At 49.7% G+C, this 14,470-nt stretch overlaps 6 protein-coding genes across 6 annotated transcripts; 2 read left to right on the top strand and 4 right to left on the bottom strand.

Moving 5' to 3' along the window:
- Positions 1-141: 141 nt before the first annotated feature.
- Positions 142-1,242, bottom strand: BDV14DRAFT_199308 (ankyrin repeat domain-containing protein; the record flags this gene model as incomplete). The annotated part of the gene is made up of 1 exon (XM_073773218.1): positions 142-1,242. One exon carries the CDS (start codon positions 1,240-1,242, stop codon positions 142-144), a length of 1,101 nt encoding a protein of 366 aa, XP_073629138.1.
- An 892-nt stretch (positions 1,243-2,134) lies between these two features.
- BDV14DRAFT_199307 (major facilitator superfamily domain-containing protein) lies at positions 2,135-3,984 on the bottom strand (the record flags this gene model as incomplete). The annotated part of the gene is made up of 6 exons (XM_073773217.1): positions 2,135-2,573; positions 2,627-2,848; positions 2,918-3,085; positions 3,145-3,623; positions 3,684-3,763; positions 3,822-3,984. The coding sequence occupies 6 exons, from the start codon at positions 3,982-3,984 to the stop codon at positions 2,135-2,137; spliced, it is 1,551 nt and encodes a 516-aa protein (XP_073629137.1).
- Positions 3,985-4,366: 382 nt separating this feature from the next.
- BDV14DRAFT_189192 (TauD/TfdA dioxygenase family protein) lies at positions 4,367-5,657 on the top strand (the record flags this gene model as incomplete). Its single annotated transcript, XM_073771163.1, has 4 exons — positions 4,367-4,445; positions 4,516-4,885; positions 4,953-5,311; positions 5,344-5,657. The coding sequence occupies 4 exons, from the start codon at positions 4,367-4,369 to the stop codon at positions 5,655-5,657; spliced, it is 1,122 nt and encodes a 373-aa protein (XP_073629136.1).
- Positions 5,658-7,390: 1,733 nt separating this feature from the next.
- BDV14DRAFT_199305 (alpha/beta hydrolase) lies at positions 7,391-9,256 on the top strand (the record flags this gene model as incomplete). The annotated part of the gene is made up of 5 exons (XM_073773216.1): positions 7,391-7,731; positions 7,805-8,058; positions 8,130-8,241; positions 8,319-8,976; positions 9,035-9,256. The coding sequence occupies 5 exons, from the start codon at positions 7,391-7,393 to the stop codon at positions 9,254-9,256; spliced, it is 1,587 nt and encodes a 528-aa protein (XP_073629135.1).
- A 1,366-nt stretch (positions 9,257-10,622) lies between these two features.
- BDV14DRAFT_199304 (uncharacterized protein) lies at positions 10,623-11,812 on the bottom strand (the record flags this gene model as incomplete). The annotated part of the gene is made up of 3 exons (XM_073773215.1): positions 10,623-10,808; positions 10,861-11,143; positions 11,223-11,812. 3 exons carry the CDS (start codon positions 11,810-11,812, stop codon positions 10,623-10,625), a joined length of 1,059 nt encoding a protein of 352 aa, XP_073629134.1.
- A 1,428-nt stretch (positions 11,813-13,240) lies between these two features.
- BDV14DRAFT_199303 (SDR family NAD(P)-dependent oxidoreductase) lies at positions 13,241-14,336 on the bottom strand (the record flags this gene model as incomplete). The annotated part of the gene is made up of 4 exons (XM_073773214.1): positions 13,241-13,309; positions 13,360-13,496; positions 13,571-14,186; positions 14,244-14,336. 4 exons carry the CDS (start codon positions 14,334-14,336, stop codon positions 13,241-13,243), a joined length of 915 nt encoding a protein of 304 aa, XP_073629133.1.
- Positions 14,337-14,470: the final 134 nt, after the last annotated feature.

Raw genomic sequence — 14,470 nt, 5'->3', positions numbered from 1 at the left:
AGCCAACGCGCCCTTCGTAACGGCGGGCCAGGAATGCGCTCAGCACCTCGGGATTTTTCATTTGTAGAACACATTGTTGAATTGTACCGTTGTATGGGAGCTCGCAATCGAGGTCTAAATCTGGCCTCTTCAGAAGCGCAATTATCGTGGGTATGTCATGCTGCCCCCCCACAAAGCTAGGGCAAGAGGTACCGGATGTCCATTCTGTGAACAACAGTTTGGATCTACCGAGTCGAATCCCAGTAGCAAGCTGGCGATTCGACCATGGCGGTCGCCAACGACCGCTTGAAGGGGTGTTCGTCCATCAGGGTAAGGGATGTTTGGATCGGCACCTTGGGTAATAAGAGCAGATATGATTCTGTCCCGGCCATGGGATATCGCCCAGTGGAGAGGTACGCGTTGGTCTCTGTCGCGATAGTTCAGATCGATCTTTGGATGCTGGATGAGGAATTCTGCTGTAGTATCGTGTGCCCCAGCTATTGCTAGGAATAGCGGAACTGTATAGCTTGTCGACAAAGGGTAGGACCCAGAGTCATCCGGCACAAAGAGCTGCTTAAAGAGGTAGGAAGAATATCCTGGATGCAGCACATGGTCTGGGGTGCTGCTGGGCTCCTGGGTCTCTTCCCAAGCTATTAGTACCTTGAGAACTTCTGTATTTCCCATCGTTGCAGCCGCGCATACCGGCGGCGACGGCTGACCCTTTGAACCGCGGAAAACTGCACCCTTTCTTAAGAGAAGCTCAGCCGCTGCTGTCTGTCCCTCACAGGCTGCGATTTCCAGGAGGCATAGATTGTCCTTTCCAACGAGGTTGACATCCGCTCCAAAGTGCAGTAATCGTTCAATCGTGTCCACTCGATTGTGTCTCACAGCCCAGGAGAGAGCAGAACTACCGAAGTAGCGAACATTATTTCGATGTAGGATATCCGAGAGCAGACAGTACAGCAAGGGATGCGTTCTGCTGAGGGCGCTGAGGTCTGCCTCGGCCTCAAGTTCGTCGGATATCAAGAGGAGGATTTCGTCTGGGAAGCCGAGTAACATGACGACGACAGGACAGATGGGCAAGGGAGAAATAAACTCACTTGAAATGTACGCTTCGAGGACAAAGTTGATTAACTCGGAGCTTTGTATGACGGCGATGTTGGCGTGCGGGGTGATACCAGGCCTACTTTTAACTGGCTTTGGCACGCGGGGTCGACATCCGGGGAATGTCTTGCCGGGCCAATAGTATGACACACATGACATATTGTCGAGGCAAACAAAGAGGGGATCCCAGAGGAAGTTTGAGGAGGATTTCATTCTTCTTGATGTTAGGAGGGGGAAGAGACCGTGGTCACCATCTGTAAGGGAAGCGCGACCCTGCCATGTCGGGACTGGGAGTTCCGCCGCGGGGATGCAATAGATGTCACGTCTCAACTTCTCTATCATCTATCCCGGCTTGAAGAAGTTCTTCTTTTGGTGTTAAGACCAGTGCAGAAGGCACCTTGGTTTTGAAGTTTGAGTGGGAAGCAAGGCGAGCCCTAGCTACCGCCCACTATCGCTGATTCAAACATCGCTTTGGAAGGACACCGGTGCAAATCATTGACGTTGACTCGCAACGCTCGAACGTCAGTTTTAGATCAATTCCAAGTATGACCGTGGCCAGAACGAAGGAAACAGCATGGACTTCAGCAACATCAACCAACCTGATGTATCCCGGACCCTGGCCGCTAACGACGGGTGGGTTGGCGACGTTGATCTCGGTGCCGTCTAATGGAAAAAAGGGGATAGCAACTCATGAATTTGCTTCGAGCAGAGGAAGAATAGTCATCAATGTATACTTGCAGTGGCGACTATCAACAGCTGGACTGCGTACAGAATCCTATGTTGGCCTCATCTATCTCTCAATGATGGGAAACCGAGACCATTCGCTGAAATGATGATGGTCTAGAAAATAGCAGCCATTCAACATGGAACCTGTTTTCCCACTGTATTATCCCTGGCTCCAATGCCAGTATTTATGAAAGATATAAAGAAGCACTATAGGCGGAACCAACTGTTCGAAAGAGTAGTCGACAAAAACCACCCATTATATCTATTCGTCCAATACGGAATCTATACCTGAATCCGGATATCAGTCCCAATACTTGACCTCAACTCACAAAGTAAACCTAAACAAAGGTGACCCCTCCCCCATCTCCCCCAGATCCTCAGCCGTGAACCTCCCCTTAACCTCCTGTGCATCAACCCCCTCCCTCCTCGCATTCTCCCTCCTCATAAGCCACCAATGTATACTCGCAGGAACCATCGCCCCCAAAACCGTCGCACCAACACTAAACCCAAATCCCAGCGGATAAACAGGCGCCTGCTCATCAAGGTAGATATTACTGCCTATACTACCACCGCCTACACTGCCGAACAACATGAGGATTCCGATCGCTGCTGCGCGCTTGGATGGGTTCGGTGTGTTGACACTTGTCCAGGCGCCTACTATGGGTGCTTGTGCGGCGTACCCGGCTGCCGCGAGGAATATGGCGAAGTAGCTTGCGCCGGGAATGGAGGGATGGTGGGTTGTTATCCATAGGATTATTATGCCGCTATTTTAATTAGCAATATGGACGGATAGGGGTAGGGGAGGGAGGTGACGTACATCAGCCCAATAGAATAGGCAACCATGATCATGATGTACCGTTTCTGGTATTTATCACTTAACCAACCTATAAGCACACAGACAACCGTCGCGAAGATATACGGTGGTGTTGTGAGTGCTTGTGCCTTGACAGCTGTATAGCCCAGGTTCTTGACCATTGTAGGCAGGGTATATGAGAGGGAGTATGTTGGGATTGACCCGCCCCACCAGAACATCATCATCCTGCAAACAACAATTAGTATACCGTCTTTGAAAATGGGGTAGGGCTGACGGGAAGAGAGCATGACATACATAAGATAAGTCTTCCGATCCTTCGCAGCAGATACGACATCGCTCCAGCGGAACGTATACGTCGGTGTATCCGGTCCATTGGCGTACTTGACACGGAGATGAGCATAGTCAAGTTCTTCGGATGTAAGCCACCACGTCTTGCGGTCTTTATATTGGTGCGGGAAGCGTCTGTAAAGAGATCAATCAGTATCAAGAATTAAAGTAAGAGAGAGGCAGGGAGGACATACGGGAGGAGAACCAAACAACAAACCCCCGCAAAAACCGTAATGACCCCCTCAATCAAAAACAACCACCTCCAAGCCCTCCAGCCCATACTCCCATCTAAATTCCCAACACCATACGCAATGACACCCCCGAACGCACCGGCCGCCGTATTCGCTCCATAAAAGATCGCCATCCTTGTCCCCAATTCCTTCGGTGTATACCACATGGACAGTATGAAGTATGAACCAGGGTACAAACCAGCCTCTGTCATACCGAGTAGCAAGCGGATAACGATGAATGATCCGTAGTCGTGTACATGGCATGTTAGTGTTGTGATAAGACCCCATGCGCAGACGATGACGGGGAACCAGATTTTGGGACCGAGACGACGGAGTATGATGTTTGAGAGAGGCTCGCAGAGGCCGTAGGTGAAGAAGAAGTACATCAAAGCGAGGTTGAATTGGGTGCTGCTCATGCCGATGTCTTCTAGGAGGCCGAAGAGCTGGATTATGTGTTAACTACCAGACATGGGGTTGATGGGGGTTGGGGGGTCAAGGTGTACCTTGGCGTTTCCGGCGTTGGACTTGTCGAGGGAGCACATGAGGTAGAGGAAACTTAGGGTTGGGAGGAGGCGGAGGTCCACTGGACATTTGTTAGGAATACCCATGAATTAGAAGAGGTAAAGGGTTGGTAGGCTTACGCTTTCGCAAGAGCTTGCGCCTCGCAACACCGGAGAAGGACTCCTCCAGGCACAGGAATCGCTCATACTCGCTTGTAGACCTGGCAGAAGCGACCTCAACATCTCCATTGACAGACTTGTCGTTCTCCAAGGGCGCCTTGGGAAGGGAGTTGGTAGACTCCATCCTGGTATACTGTGTAGGGCCAGGTAATGACAAATGAGATTGAGTAAAACCAAGGGAAGAACGTATGATCGTCCGAGTATGCCGCTTTATTTACACAAAGTCCCTATCAGCGTTCACAAAGAGCTGTGATAGTAAATTTCCTTCGATTCGCAGAACCATTGAGTGTATCCCGTGCCTTATCGCAGGATTGTTGGCCGCTCTCGCGATAAAGCCCTGACTCCTCCAACAATTGGAGGCGCGGCCAACTATAGATATCAACCGTATCACCTTTGGCCGCACTTGCCTTGCTCCTCTTGGGATGCTTTAAAATATGCAAGCGAGGCGCTCGTACCCCGATAGTATTCTGCTTTCTAGATAACGGTTTACTGAATCAAACACCAAGATGCCATCCATCAGCCCCGAGAAACTCACCACCCGTCCCAAAAACGAGGATGGCGCCCCCTTATATCCTGATTACATGCGTACGTCCACCTAATCTCCTCCCTTCCATTCCCCACACAACAATTAAACTGATAAGCCCGATCCATCAAGCATTCTACGATCCTCTCGAAAAAATTGACGACATCGGCTCCTTCGGCCACCACGATGCAGGCCACCGCGCAGACCCAGCCCTCCCAAACCTTCTAAAAGATGTAACGCAAATGTTCGATCTCTCGCCGCACGTCGGCACCGAAATCCACGGCGTTCAGCTGTCAAAGCTCTCAAGTGAGGGACTCGACGAGTTGGCTCTCCTCGCTGCAAAGCGAGGCGCACTCGTCTTCCGCAACCAGGACTTCGTCGATATTGGCTTTGAAGCCCAGAAGAAAATTGTTGGGCATTTTGGACCGCTGCATGTTCACGGGTGGGCGCCGCATCCGGCTGCGGGGTCGGCGGAGCATATGATTATTTATGACCATAAGGAGTATGTACTCAACCCCTCGAGCTTTCATCTGTCGTGGGTATATAGGTTGACTGGTGCGGGGATGTAGTGACCTCCGCGTCCGCAAATCCTGGGCTGGTCGCAGCCCCGTGCAATGGCACACGGATCAATCTGCTGAACAACAGCCACCGGGTACGACATTTATCGCGATGCTCGAGTCACCTGCTTCCGCGGGTGGCGATACTTTGATCAGCTCCAGCGTTCGAGCATACAGCAGTCTATCCCCTCGGTTCCGCAAGCGCCTTGAGGGACTCACAGCAGTCCACAGCAACAACGACGGCGTAACGCAAGAGATGAAAAACGGCGAGAAGGCGGTCATGCGACGAGGCATTCTTCAGGCCGAGCATCCAGTCGTCCTTGTCCACCCCGTGACAAAAGAAAAGGCGCTCTGCACGTTTCCCATTTTCCGTCATAACTGTATAACCTGCTAACTATCTTAGATGTAAACCCCGTCTATACTAAGAAAATCGTGGGCTTTGACCAAGAAGAATCCGACTGCATCCTGAAGTTCCTCTTCGACCACATCGCCAAGCGTCAGGACTTTTCATGTCGCGTGCGGTATGAGCAGGGGACTGTCCTTGTCTGGGACCAGCGTGTGACGAATCATTCGCAGACATTGGATTACCCGGTAGGTGATCGGAGGCATGGCTTTAGGTTGACGCCTCTTGCGAATAAGCCTATTCCGGCTAAGATTGAAGAGGATGATGGGGAATGTGCAAAGGATGAGGGGAGGGCGCAATTGAATCTTTGTTAGTCTGGTTTTACAGTAATGAGCTGGAAATGAATTAGCAGGCGGTGGTTATGCTCCAACAAGAATGTCCGACCTAGTCTAATTATTATCTTGAACTGTCCTGGAATTTCATGATTCTGGCATGTAGTCCTACCTTGTTGCCGCAACCCGTCAGCGCCTATGACAGCACAAGAGTCAGGAGAACCATTACAGCACCGCCCATATGAAAACTTGAGATAGCTCGAGGAAAGCGTGAGAGCTTCAGAGGGGGTCAGCGGCCATCCTCACCTAACCTCTCCTCGAGGGACGCGACTTTAATACTTCACAAATCGAAAACAATTCATCAAACATGGTCCATTCTGCTTCACAGAACCTCTCGTGCTTCTGTTCCTCTACTTAATGTATATAGTCAGTGAGAGTTGAAAGCTGCCCATGGTCGCTTCAATACCCATGCTGTCCGAATATATGTAGCTGGAGCGGGGCCGTGAACCAACACCGAAAGACACTACACTCACAAACCCATGATAAAATTCCGAAATCCAATTCGAAATTACCACTATATGATCTGAATTCAGCGTTCTTCTATATATAGGCTTCAACGACATCATGATCCTAAATGTCACCGTCCAATTGCATCCATATCTTGTTTTGTTGTGGACGATTTGTTCGAGGAACATGCCATGGCAACACGGGCATAATCAAATTATAACGAAAGCTCTACCTTAGTGGACGACTACAAGTTTTATAAGTCGCACTGTCAAGTTGCTTGGGGCTGCGCTATTTATCCTCCAGATGTAGATCATGCCAGAGAGCGTAGTTTATGATGTGTGGATGCTCACCGGTCACTGGTCTCGGCACTAATAAAAAAGAACATTGAATTTGGAAGGAATAACGTAGATAGGCTTGGCTGATACCCGAAGAAGAACTCGCATTGACACTAAGTTCCCTTGCGGCAAAAACCCACGTAGATGGCTCATGAACCCTATTGCGGCCAGAGTCCAGTTCACGGAGTTTATGGAGCCCTAGTTATGCAAGAGAGTTCGCGTTAGGGTTTAGCAGCACGAGTTCAGTAATTAGTGTTCAACGAGTGACCTAGAAGCCTTGAGCGTTCTTCAAACCACAATCAGATACAGTATATTGGAGCGCACCTCAAACAGAAACATTGCTATCGTAGCTGAGTGTGGCACAGCAAACAAACCGCCACCTCGCCCTGATCTTGCTAAGAAAAGTAGGAATCAGCCGCTCTGACGAACCCTCCACAAGAACTCACAATGGTCAATAGAGGGAAAGAAAGAAAACTCGGTTAACTCGGCCCCAAGGCCGTGCTTTACCCATGTTTTGACCTCGTATACGGAATGAAAGAAGGAGTAATCTACACCGATTACATAGGTGGCGCATTCCACGCGGAGAGTATGCAGCGTATCGGCTCCAATACAGCATTGATATGTCCACGATCGGCGTTGTCTCAGGATCGGAAAACGAAAGCCAGTGGCGAGAAGCCACAAGGCTGTATCAAAGCTAAGCAGCCAAGCCCCATAGAACCCAGAGCTTAAGTGAAGCTTGATTTGTCGATGATCGGCTGTGCTGACTTGTAAACGAGGAGCGGCTGGTTCTACCAAATGCGGTTTAGTGTGGCTTCTAAGATGGGAGGTATATAGGGCAAAGAAATACAGTAAACTTGTTTGGGCAGACAACTGGATCTCTCCTATCTGGTGTACACTATAGATTTTGCTACAAATATGCACAACTTATCAAACATGTTATTGGGCTTTTTGGCCTTGACACCCCTCGCAACAGCCTACCCCTCGTCACCCAGCAAGATACACTGGACAGGCCCCTGCCCAGCACCAAACCAAACGGCCCCTATGACCTGCGGCACTCTCACAGTCCCACTCGACTACACAGACAAGACCTCAAACAAGACAATCACTCTAGACATCGCCAAGATATCCGGCCCGGCGAAGCAACCGGGCGGAAAGTCCGTCCTATACAACCCCGGCGGACCAGGCGAAGACTCGTTGAAAAGTATGGTGAATACTGGCGGCGAGTTGCAAGCTATCCTGGGAGATGAAGTTGATATTGTTACGTTTAATACTCGGTAAATTCCGGTCTTTCCCGTTGCTATTTCTTTCATCATGGGAGTGTATGCCAATCTTCGTCCCTTCGCACAGTGGCCTCGGCAACACCATTCCCTTCTCGTGCTATGACACCGATACACTACGTGCTGCTGCGTTGGAATCACCACTGTTGACAAATACATCCGACACAGCCCCCGCGACGGTATGGGCATCGGCGTCCAACCTGGCAGGTTCATGTTATGCGAAGTTGAATCAGACTGGCGACCTCTACGGGACTGCCTTTATTGCACGCGATATGATGCAGATTGTTGACGCGCTTGGAGAGGATGGGCTGTTGCATTATTGGGGTATGCCGAACCTTTTCTAACTCAATTCAACTTCGAATTTAGCTAACGAACGGGTGTTTGCTACTCTGTAGGCTTCTCGTACGGCACATTGCTTGGTGCAACAGTCGCCGCTATGTTCCCAGACAGAATGGGCAATGTTGTTCTCGACGGCGTCCTCAATCCATATCAGTACTATAACGGATAGTAAGTAAAGGACCAGCTGTTGTCGATTAGTAAAGCAACTATCGATCATAGCTAACGCCCCCTCTCCGCACAACCAGCGACGAAGAACAACTCAAAGACGCCGACCTCGTCTTTTCAGGAATCTGCTCAGCCTGCTACGATGCCCCAGGACCCCTCTGCCCACTACAAACACTCGCGCCCAACAGAGCAGCCCTAGAAACCCTCCTCTACAGCACCCTCGACACCCTAAAGTACCATCCCATCCCACTCGGCGAGTCATTCAAAATGGACTACGAGACGTTAAAGGGCGAAATATTCACGGCTTTGTATCAAACTTCGTCTTGGCCCGGGTTAGCAGAGACATTATTCTGGGTTGTTACGGAAGACATTCGCAGTTTATATGCCGCTGCAGTCAAATCGGCCGCTACAACAGATTTCCCGAATGAATCAAACCAGGGAATCAAATGCGGTGACAAGACCATTCGGACTCCTGACTTTGATGACTTTGAGCCTATCATGGAACTTGCGCATAAGGCCAGTCGTATTATCGGCGATGTAAACACGCATATCAACATGCAGTGTGCGCAGTGGCATATGTCTGCCAAGGAGCGGTATAACGGCGACTTTCATGTTAAAACTCGAACTCCGATATTGCTTATTGGGAATACATATGACCCCGCGACTCCGTTCCAGTCGGCGCAGAATGTCAGTGAGGCATTTGAGGGGAGTGTGCTTTTGAGGAATGATGGGTATGGGGTAAGTCAATCGTGCCACCAAAATCGGAATATGGGGAAATGGCTAATGTTCTATACAGCATACGTCCCTTGGTCAACCATCTGTCTGTACTGGTATGGCGGTGAGGGATTACTTCCTGAATAACAAGCTTCCAGAGGGAGGGAAAGTTTGCGAGCCGAGCGTACAGCCTTTCCACATCGTCAACGATACTGCAGTGTTTCAAAAACGTCAGTTAGAAAGTGGAGGTGAAGCCAATATGCTAAGAGCAATGATGAGCCTCGGGGGAAAGATGGCTCTTTAATAAGCACTTGAAACGCAGGGAAACTCACGAAGGAAGATGGGGACTATCGAGGACTGCAAGTTAGTATTTAACAAGCCGAAAATTGGAACAGGAAATGATGTACAGAACAAATTGGATTGCTTCGCGCACTGTCTTCTCCATTCCCCTCATGTAGATCTGGACGAGGAACCCTGATCTCTACTTTCCCGAAACTCCTCCCACGAACGTATAACATAGCTTACCCGCTGATCCAACACGTCTAAATCACGAGGAATACCCCAGTATCTAATTCTCTGCTCTCTAGGCTGGTCCAAAAAATCATGATGTGTGTCCAGCCATCGTGCTCACCTTCAATGCGGCAAAGGCGACTTGATACTTTTATCAGCCAACCACTTCCGCTGGACCGGACATACAACCACAAGGGCATTTCGTATACGGTCCCAAAGGCACACCCATTCAGTTTTCTTATAGAGCTCATTTAAAAATAACAGGGGGGAATCCGGACTCCTTTATGTAAACGAGCGGATCTATCCCGGACCGGTCCGATAGGATGGGCCGGCATTTAGGGTTATTCTTGACCTCCTTCTCGTACGCCTCTTCCAGGGAGCGGATACCGCGCGTTTGAGAATGGCCCTAGGGTAAACGACGCTAACATTACCACCTTCCTGCAACAAAGTAATGAGTCAACGCTAGACCACACAGAGGTTAAGAATCAGCCATACGTGAAGTTGCTTTCTTCCTGATTCCTGCTTGTCTTTCCCATGGTAGATTAACTAACTGGTACATTAATATAATGAACAGTCTTGATCTGGACAAACCACTAGCCAAACTCCTGGGTGATATGCAGCCCGAGATGGTGAATCCGCGTGGGGAGACCGCGATTTCTGGCCGGAGAAACTTGAAGTCGTTGCGCCGGGGTATCTTGCGCTGGAGAGCCAGAGTCGCGAGGTAGACTATGACCTTGACAACCTATTGAATCTTTAAATCTGGTTTTAGGGCCCTGCAGGCTGACGCTTAAGTCGGGGTACTCCGTGTCTAAGGTGCCCAGGCATTGTGTACCTAATGAAACGTTTTAGCAAGTCCTCTTTCCTTGTCAGCAAATTTGAGTTGGCCATCTAAAGAACAATATATAGGCTGTGGTCAGCTTTACTGACGGCCGTCGAATGTCTCGGCCTTGGATCGATTTGGACTACATCGACAGCTTCGTAGATCCATGATGAAGTCCTTCCCCATACCCAGGCGCCTTACTCGTAGACCCACGTAGGAATGCACAATGTACGATTAGAGAAATGCTACATATACCTAATGCCTACTGAAATGCTATGCTAATCGCTAATAACGATACAAGAAGACCTTTGTCATACTGATTTGGACCACTCTGCCAAGTTCACCCAACAGTGTCTCCCACAGGCTCACTCGCCAAATAAAGCATAAACAAATTAATATGATCTTCCCGCTTATGCTTGTCGTCAAAGTGATACAGTTTACTCTTGAAGACGATCAATTCCTCCTCGGAGTAATAAGCCTGCGACACACGAGCAGTGAACTCATTCATGCACGAGACCATGGTGACCTGCAATACCAAGTTAGATGTCTGGAACAAAATACAGTGCACGGAGGCCTACCGGAATGATATTATGTTCTTGAAGCGTAAGACCAGAAAGTCGACTCCGGACCATGGCCAACACGGCCATGATTTCCCCAGCGAGAAGATCGTCACATGGAGGCATATCGTGATGCATGATGAGCTTCAGGTGTGGCCTGTAGTCATCGCGCATCCATACGCCGGTTAGAGAGTATGACCATTTTGTCGTAGGAGGAAAAGCATTATTATTGTCGTCTGCGTTATCTGAATTTGACGGCGAGGGTTCTAGGTACTTGTGCTCGAGAGTCCGTTTGGGGAGCCACCTATTGCAAACATTGATTAGCATAATACTTTGAGATGGATGTAAACGTGAGCGACAAGTGAGCGACAAGTTAAACTCACATCCTCTTCCACCCGCTCACTTCCTCCAGCGTATAGCTCTCCTGGAAATTATAGCCGTCTTCAAGGTTATACTCTCGATCCTCTTCATCCAAAGGGTAACTCTCGTCTGGTTTGATGCGCTCATAATGCGCAAACGCGCGACAGAGTGCCGTCGCGAGTACCTCTGCCTGCGGGTGGGCACCGCATGCCGCTGCGGTCCACATTTCGTCCATGTCCGTCATGAGCTCTCTCGTAGGGCGATGCGAGGGATCTACCTGGTGCAGGTTCAAACGGGCCAAAGAAAACGGTCTGAAGTATGGCATGCTGTCGTTCGGTGTCCCGTCCATGGTCAGGTCCATTGTGAGAATCTTGATATCGAGGTCGCGGGCTGTTTCGGAATCGATGTAAGTTGACAGGAAGTAGTAAATTCTATCAAAGGTTTTGATTATGTTGTCGCGCATTGCGCGGCGGGCTTGGAGGCACTGGATCTTGTTCCAGTCGTCTGTGTTCCGCAGGTAGGACGTCGCCATGTTGGTGACTTTGTTGACCATTTTTCCGGACTCCGATACGGCGATGTCTTTGACATTGTTGAACAAGTCTGTGAACGACATATTGTCGGCGTATGTGAAGGCGGGGGCTATGCTGAGGGTGATAAAGAAGTATGAGATAGGACGGCGGAAGCTCACTCACTACGTTCTTTTTCAGCCAGTGACGGCGAGGAATTACGACCCGGCCGGAGGTGAGTTCCATTAACCCAAGCAATCACTGAATTGAAGGCTTGCTGGAATCGAAAGTAGATTATTCAGGAAGAGACTATGTCCAGATCATTCAGTGTATGTGGTGTGCATAATTCTGAACTCCTGCGTCCTATAGGTATATATTCGTACTGTACTGTACTGGACTCCCATCAAGCTGTGCTTGAAACCATGGCCTAGCTCAACACCAGTCGGCTTCACCCCTACTCGAGAAAGCTATTATGGAGCAAAAGCAACAGCTGGGAAGTACCCATTACTGGCTTCTAGGATCCTAGTCTGAACCCGATAGGTGCACGGTGTATACACCGAGGCCATTCAAACCATGTAATAATTGGCCAGTAACACCCCTCTGCATCATTCATTCTCTAGGTACCTCTAGGTCCAAGGTCTGTTGGGTCATATAGCGGAACCCAAGCAGGGAGGGCACGGACCAGGACTCGCAGCGAATATTCGTTCCAGACCAACCAGCATCAAAAGACACTATGGTAGTTATATAATAGCCCATTGTAGCACCATCCCTCCTTTACCCTGAATATCTTATCATTGAGTCAGCTTCTCCTTCAATGCACTTCCCCATACTGTCTCAATTCAGGTACCCGTTCTCCAGCGCCTTTCAACCAAATCCTCATCGCTATCCGAGAAAAGCCGGCCACTCACATGTCCTAGGATCTTCTCCACACGTTTACGTGTGGAACTGTATTCCGAGAGATTACCATGATAGAGTTCAAGCACCTACCCGAATGGGATCAACAAATGGCTTTATGACTCAATGGATGGACATTTCTTTTCAAAGAGGAGTAGTACTATCATTCGACGCCCGGAAAGGGCAAGGCCGGGCTATCCGATGCATTCTACCCCTAGGGGTATAGGGGTTTGCTGTGCTGGGATAATTCCATCGCAACCACACAGCCATCGATCCTGGACCAACCAATCCCACTTGACATATAATCGAGTATATAATCGAGTATAATGACCCGACGTGTGGACATAAAATACAGTGCTAGTTACTAGGATACATGGACGCTATGTCTACCCAGCCTTTCTCATATGACATTGTCGATTTATTCGATTTGGAGGGTTGGGATTGGATGGGCAGGCTGTTACCCAGAGGGTTGGTCCATAAAGCCCGACTGCCCGCAAGCCTATCAAGAGGTATATACACTGTTCAAGAGTAACTTTTGTCCTGGGGGGCAGAGATTGGCGCTCATACCTATAGGTACGCGAGCTCGCAGCAACTGGAACCCTAGGGACTGGACTGGTCGAGCATCCTAACTGCCTAGCCCGTTACTCCTGCCCATTCGCAACAAGGACCCTCCCGCCATCCACGCAAAGCGAAATACCATCAACGTAAGCCTGCGCCCGTCAGTACGAATGTATTAAATATTCCATCCACAAGGACTTACCCCAGCCTTCGAAACCAAATACAACACCGTCCCCGCCAAATCCTCAGCCCTACCGGGTCTCTTCGCCGGAACTTTATCAAATAGTCCGGCAAACATATTCCCTTCTGCACCGACGGGGTTCATATTACTTGGTACGACTGCGCCCATTAGCCATCGCTATCATCTGAGAAAAGAGGTCTGGGAATAACGTATGAGAGAGCGGTAGACTGACAACCAGGATTAATCCCCACAACCCTAATATACCACCTCCCGAACTTCGCCGCCAACAACTTCACAAGATGGTCCGTGGCGGCTTTACTCGCCGCATAAGAGGTAAGATCCACGTTCGTGACATTGTGCATACTCGCGCAGGAACTTGTGATGAGCATAACGCCACGTCCCTCGTCTGCGCCTGTCTCGCCTTCGGAACCGCAACCGGATAGGGGTGCTTGCGAGGCTGCTGCGAGGAGGGGAAGAAAAGATACAGCGAGATAATAGTGCGCTGTTGTATTTATCTGGAAGGTATCACTGAAGTCCTCCTCTGGCCTTGAGAACATGCTCTCTTGTAATTCCGCCAGATCTGCAGTCAGGACATTGCATTCGATTGGCGGGTCGCGTCGTATCCCTGCGTTTGAGATGAGGATGTCTAGTTTTCCGTTTTCTTCTTTCGAGATATATGAGGATAGTTCTGTGATTTCGGGCTTTGATGATAGGTCGCATGCGTAGCCCGTTGCTGAACCGCCGTTCTCTGTTGTTGAGGCGAGGGCGTTTAGGTCCTTCACGACTGTGCCGATGGGTTCGCTAGGGAGAGCGACTATGTAGACTTTGCACCCGTTTATCACGAGGCCCTGGATTACTGCGTCAGTTGAAAGTGGCGGGAGTCCTGGAAAAAAACGCCGGGTTACCTTTGCGATCATCAGCCCTACCCCGCTGCTTCCGCCTGTCACGACGGCCACGCGCCCCTTGACGCCGAAGAGATTGGATATATCTAATGACATGGGCGCTAGCATGAAAACGTGTCGAATTGCTAAACACTACGAAGTCTCATGATACTGTTCCAGCTTTATGTGCCCTTGTCCTTATCGGGCTCTCCGACATTCTCCGCCTCTCCAATCTCCAAGTCCCTGTGCCT

Source organism: Aspergillus stella-maris (assembly GCF_047715825.1).
Source record: "Aspergillus stella-maris strain CBS 113639 unplaced genomic scaffold BDV14scaffold_21, whole genome shotgun sequence".
Taxonomy (NCBI): Eukaryota; Fungi; Ascomycota; class Eurotiomycetes; order Eurotiales; family Aspergillaceae; genus Aspergillus; species Aspergillus stella-maris.
This window is presented reverse-complemented; position numbering and strand designations above follow the sequence as displayed.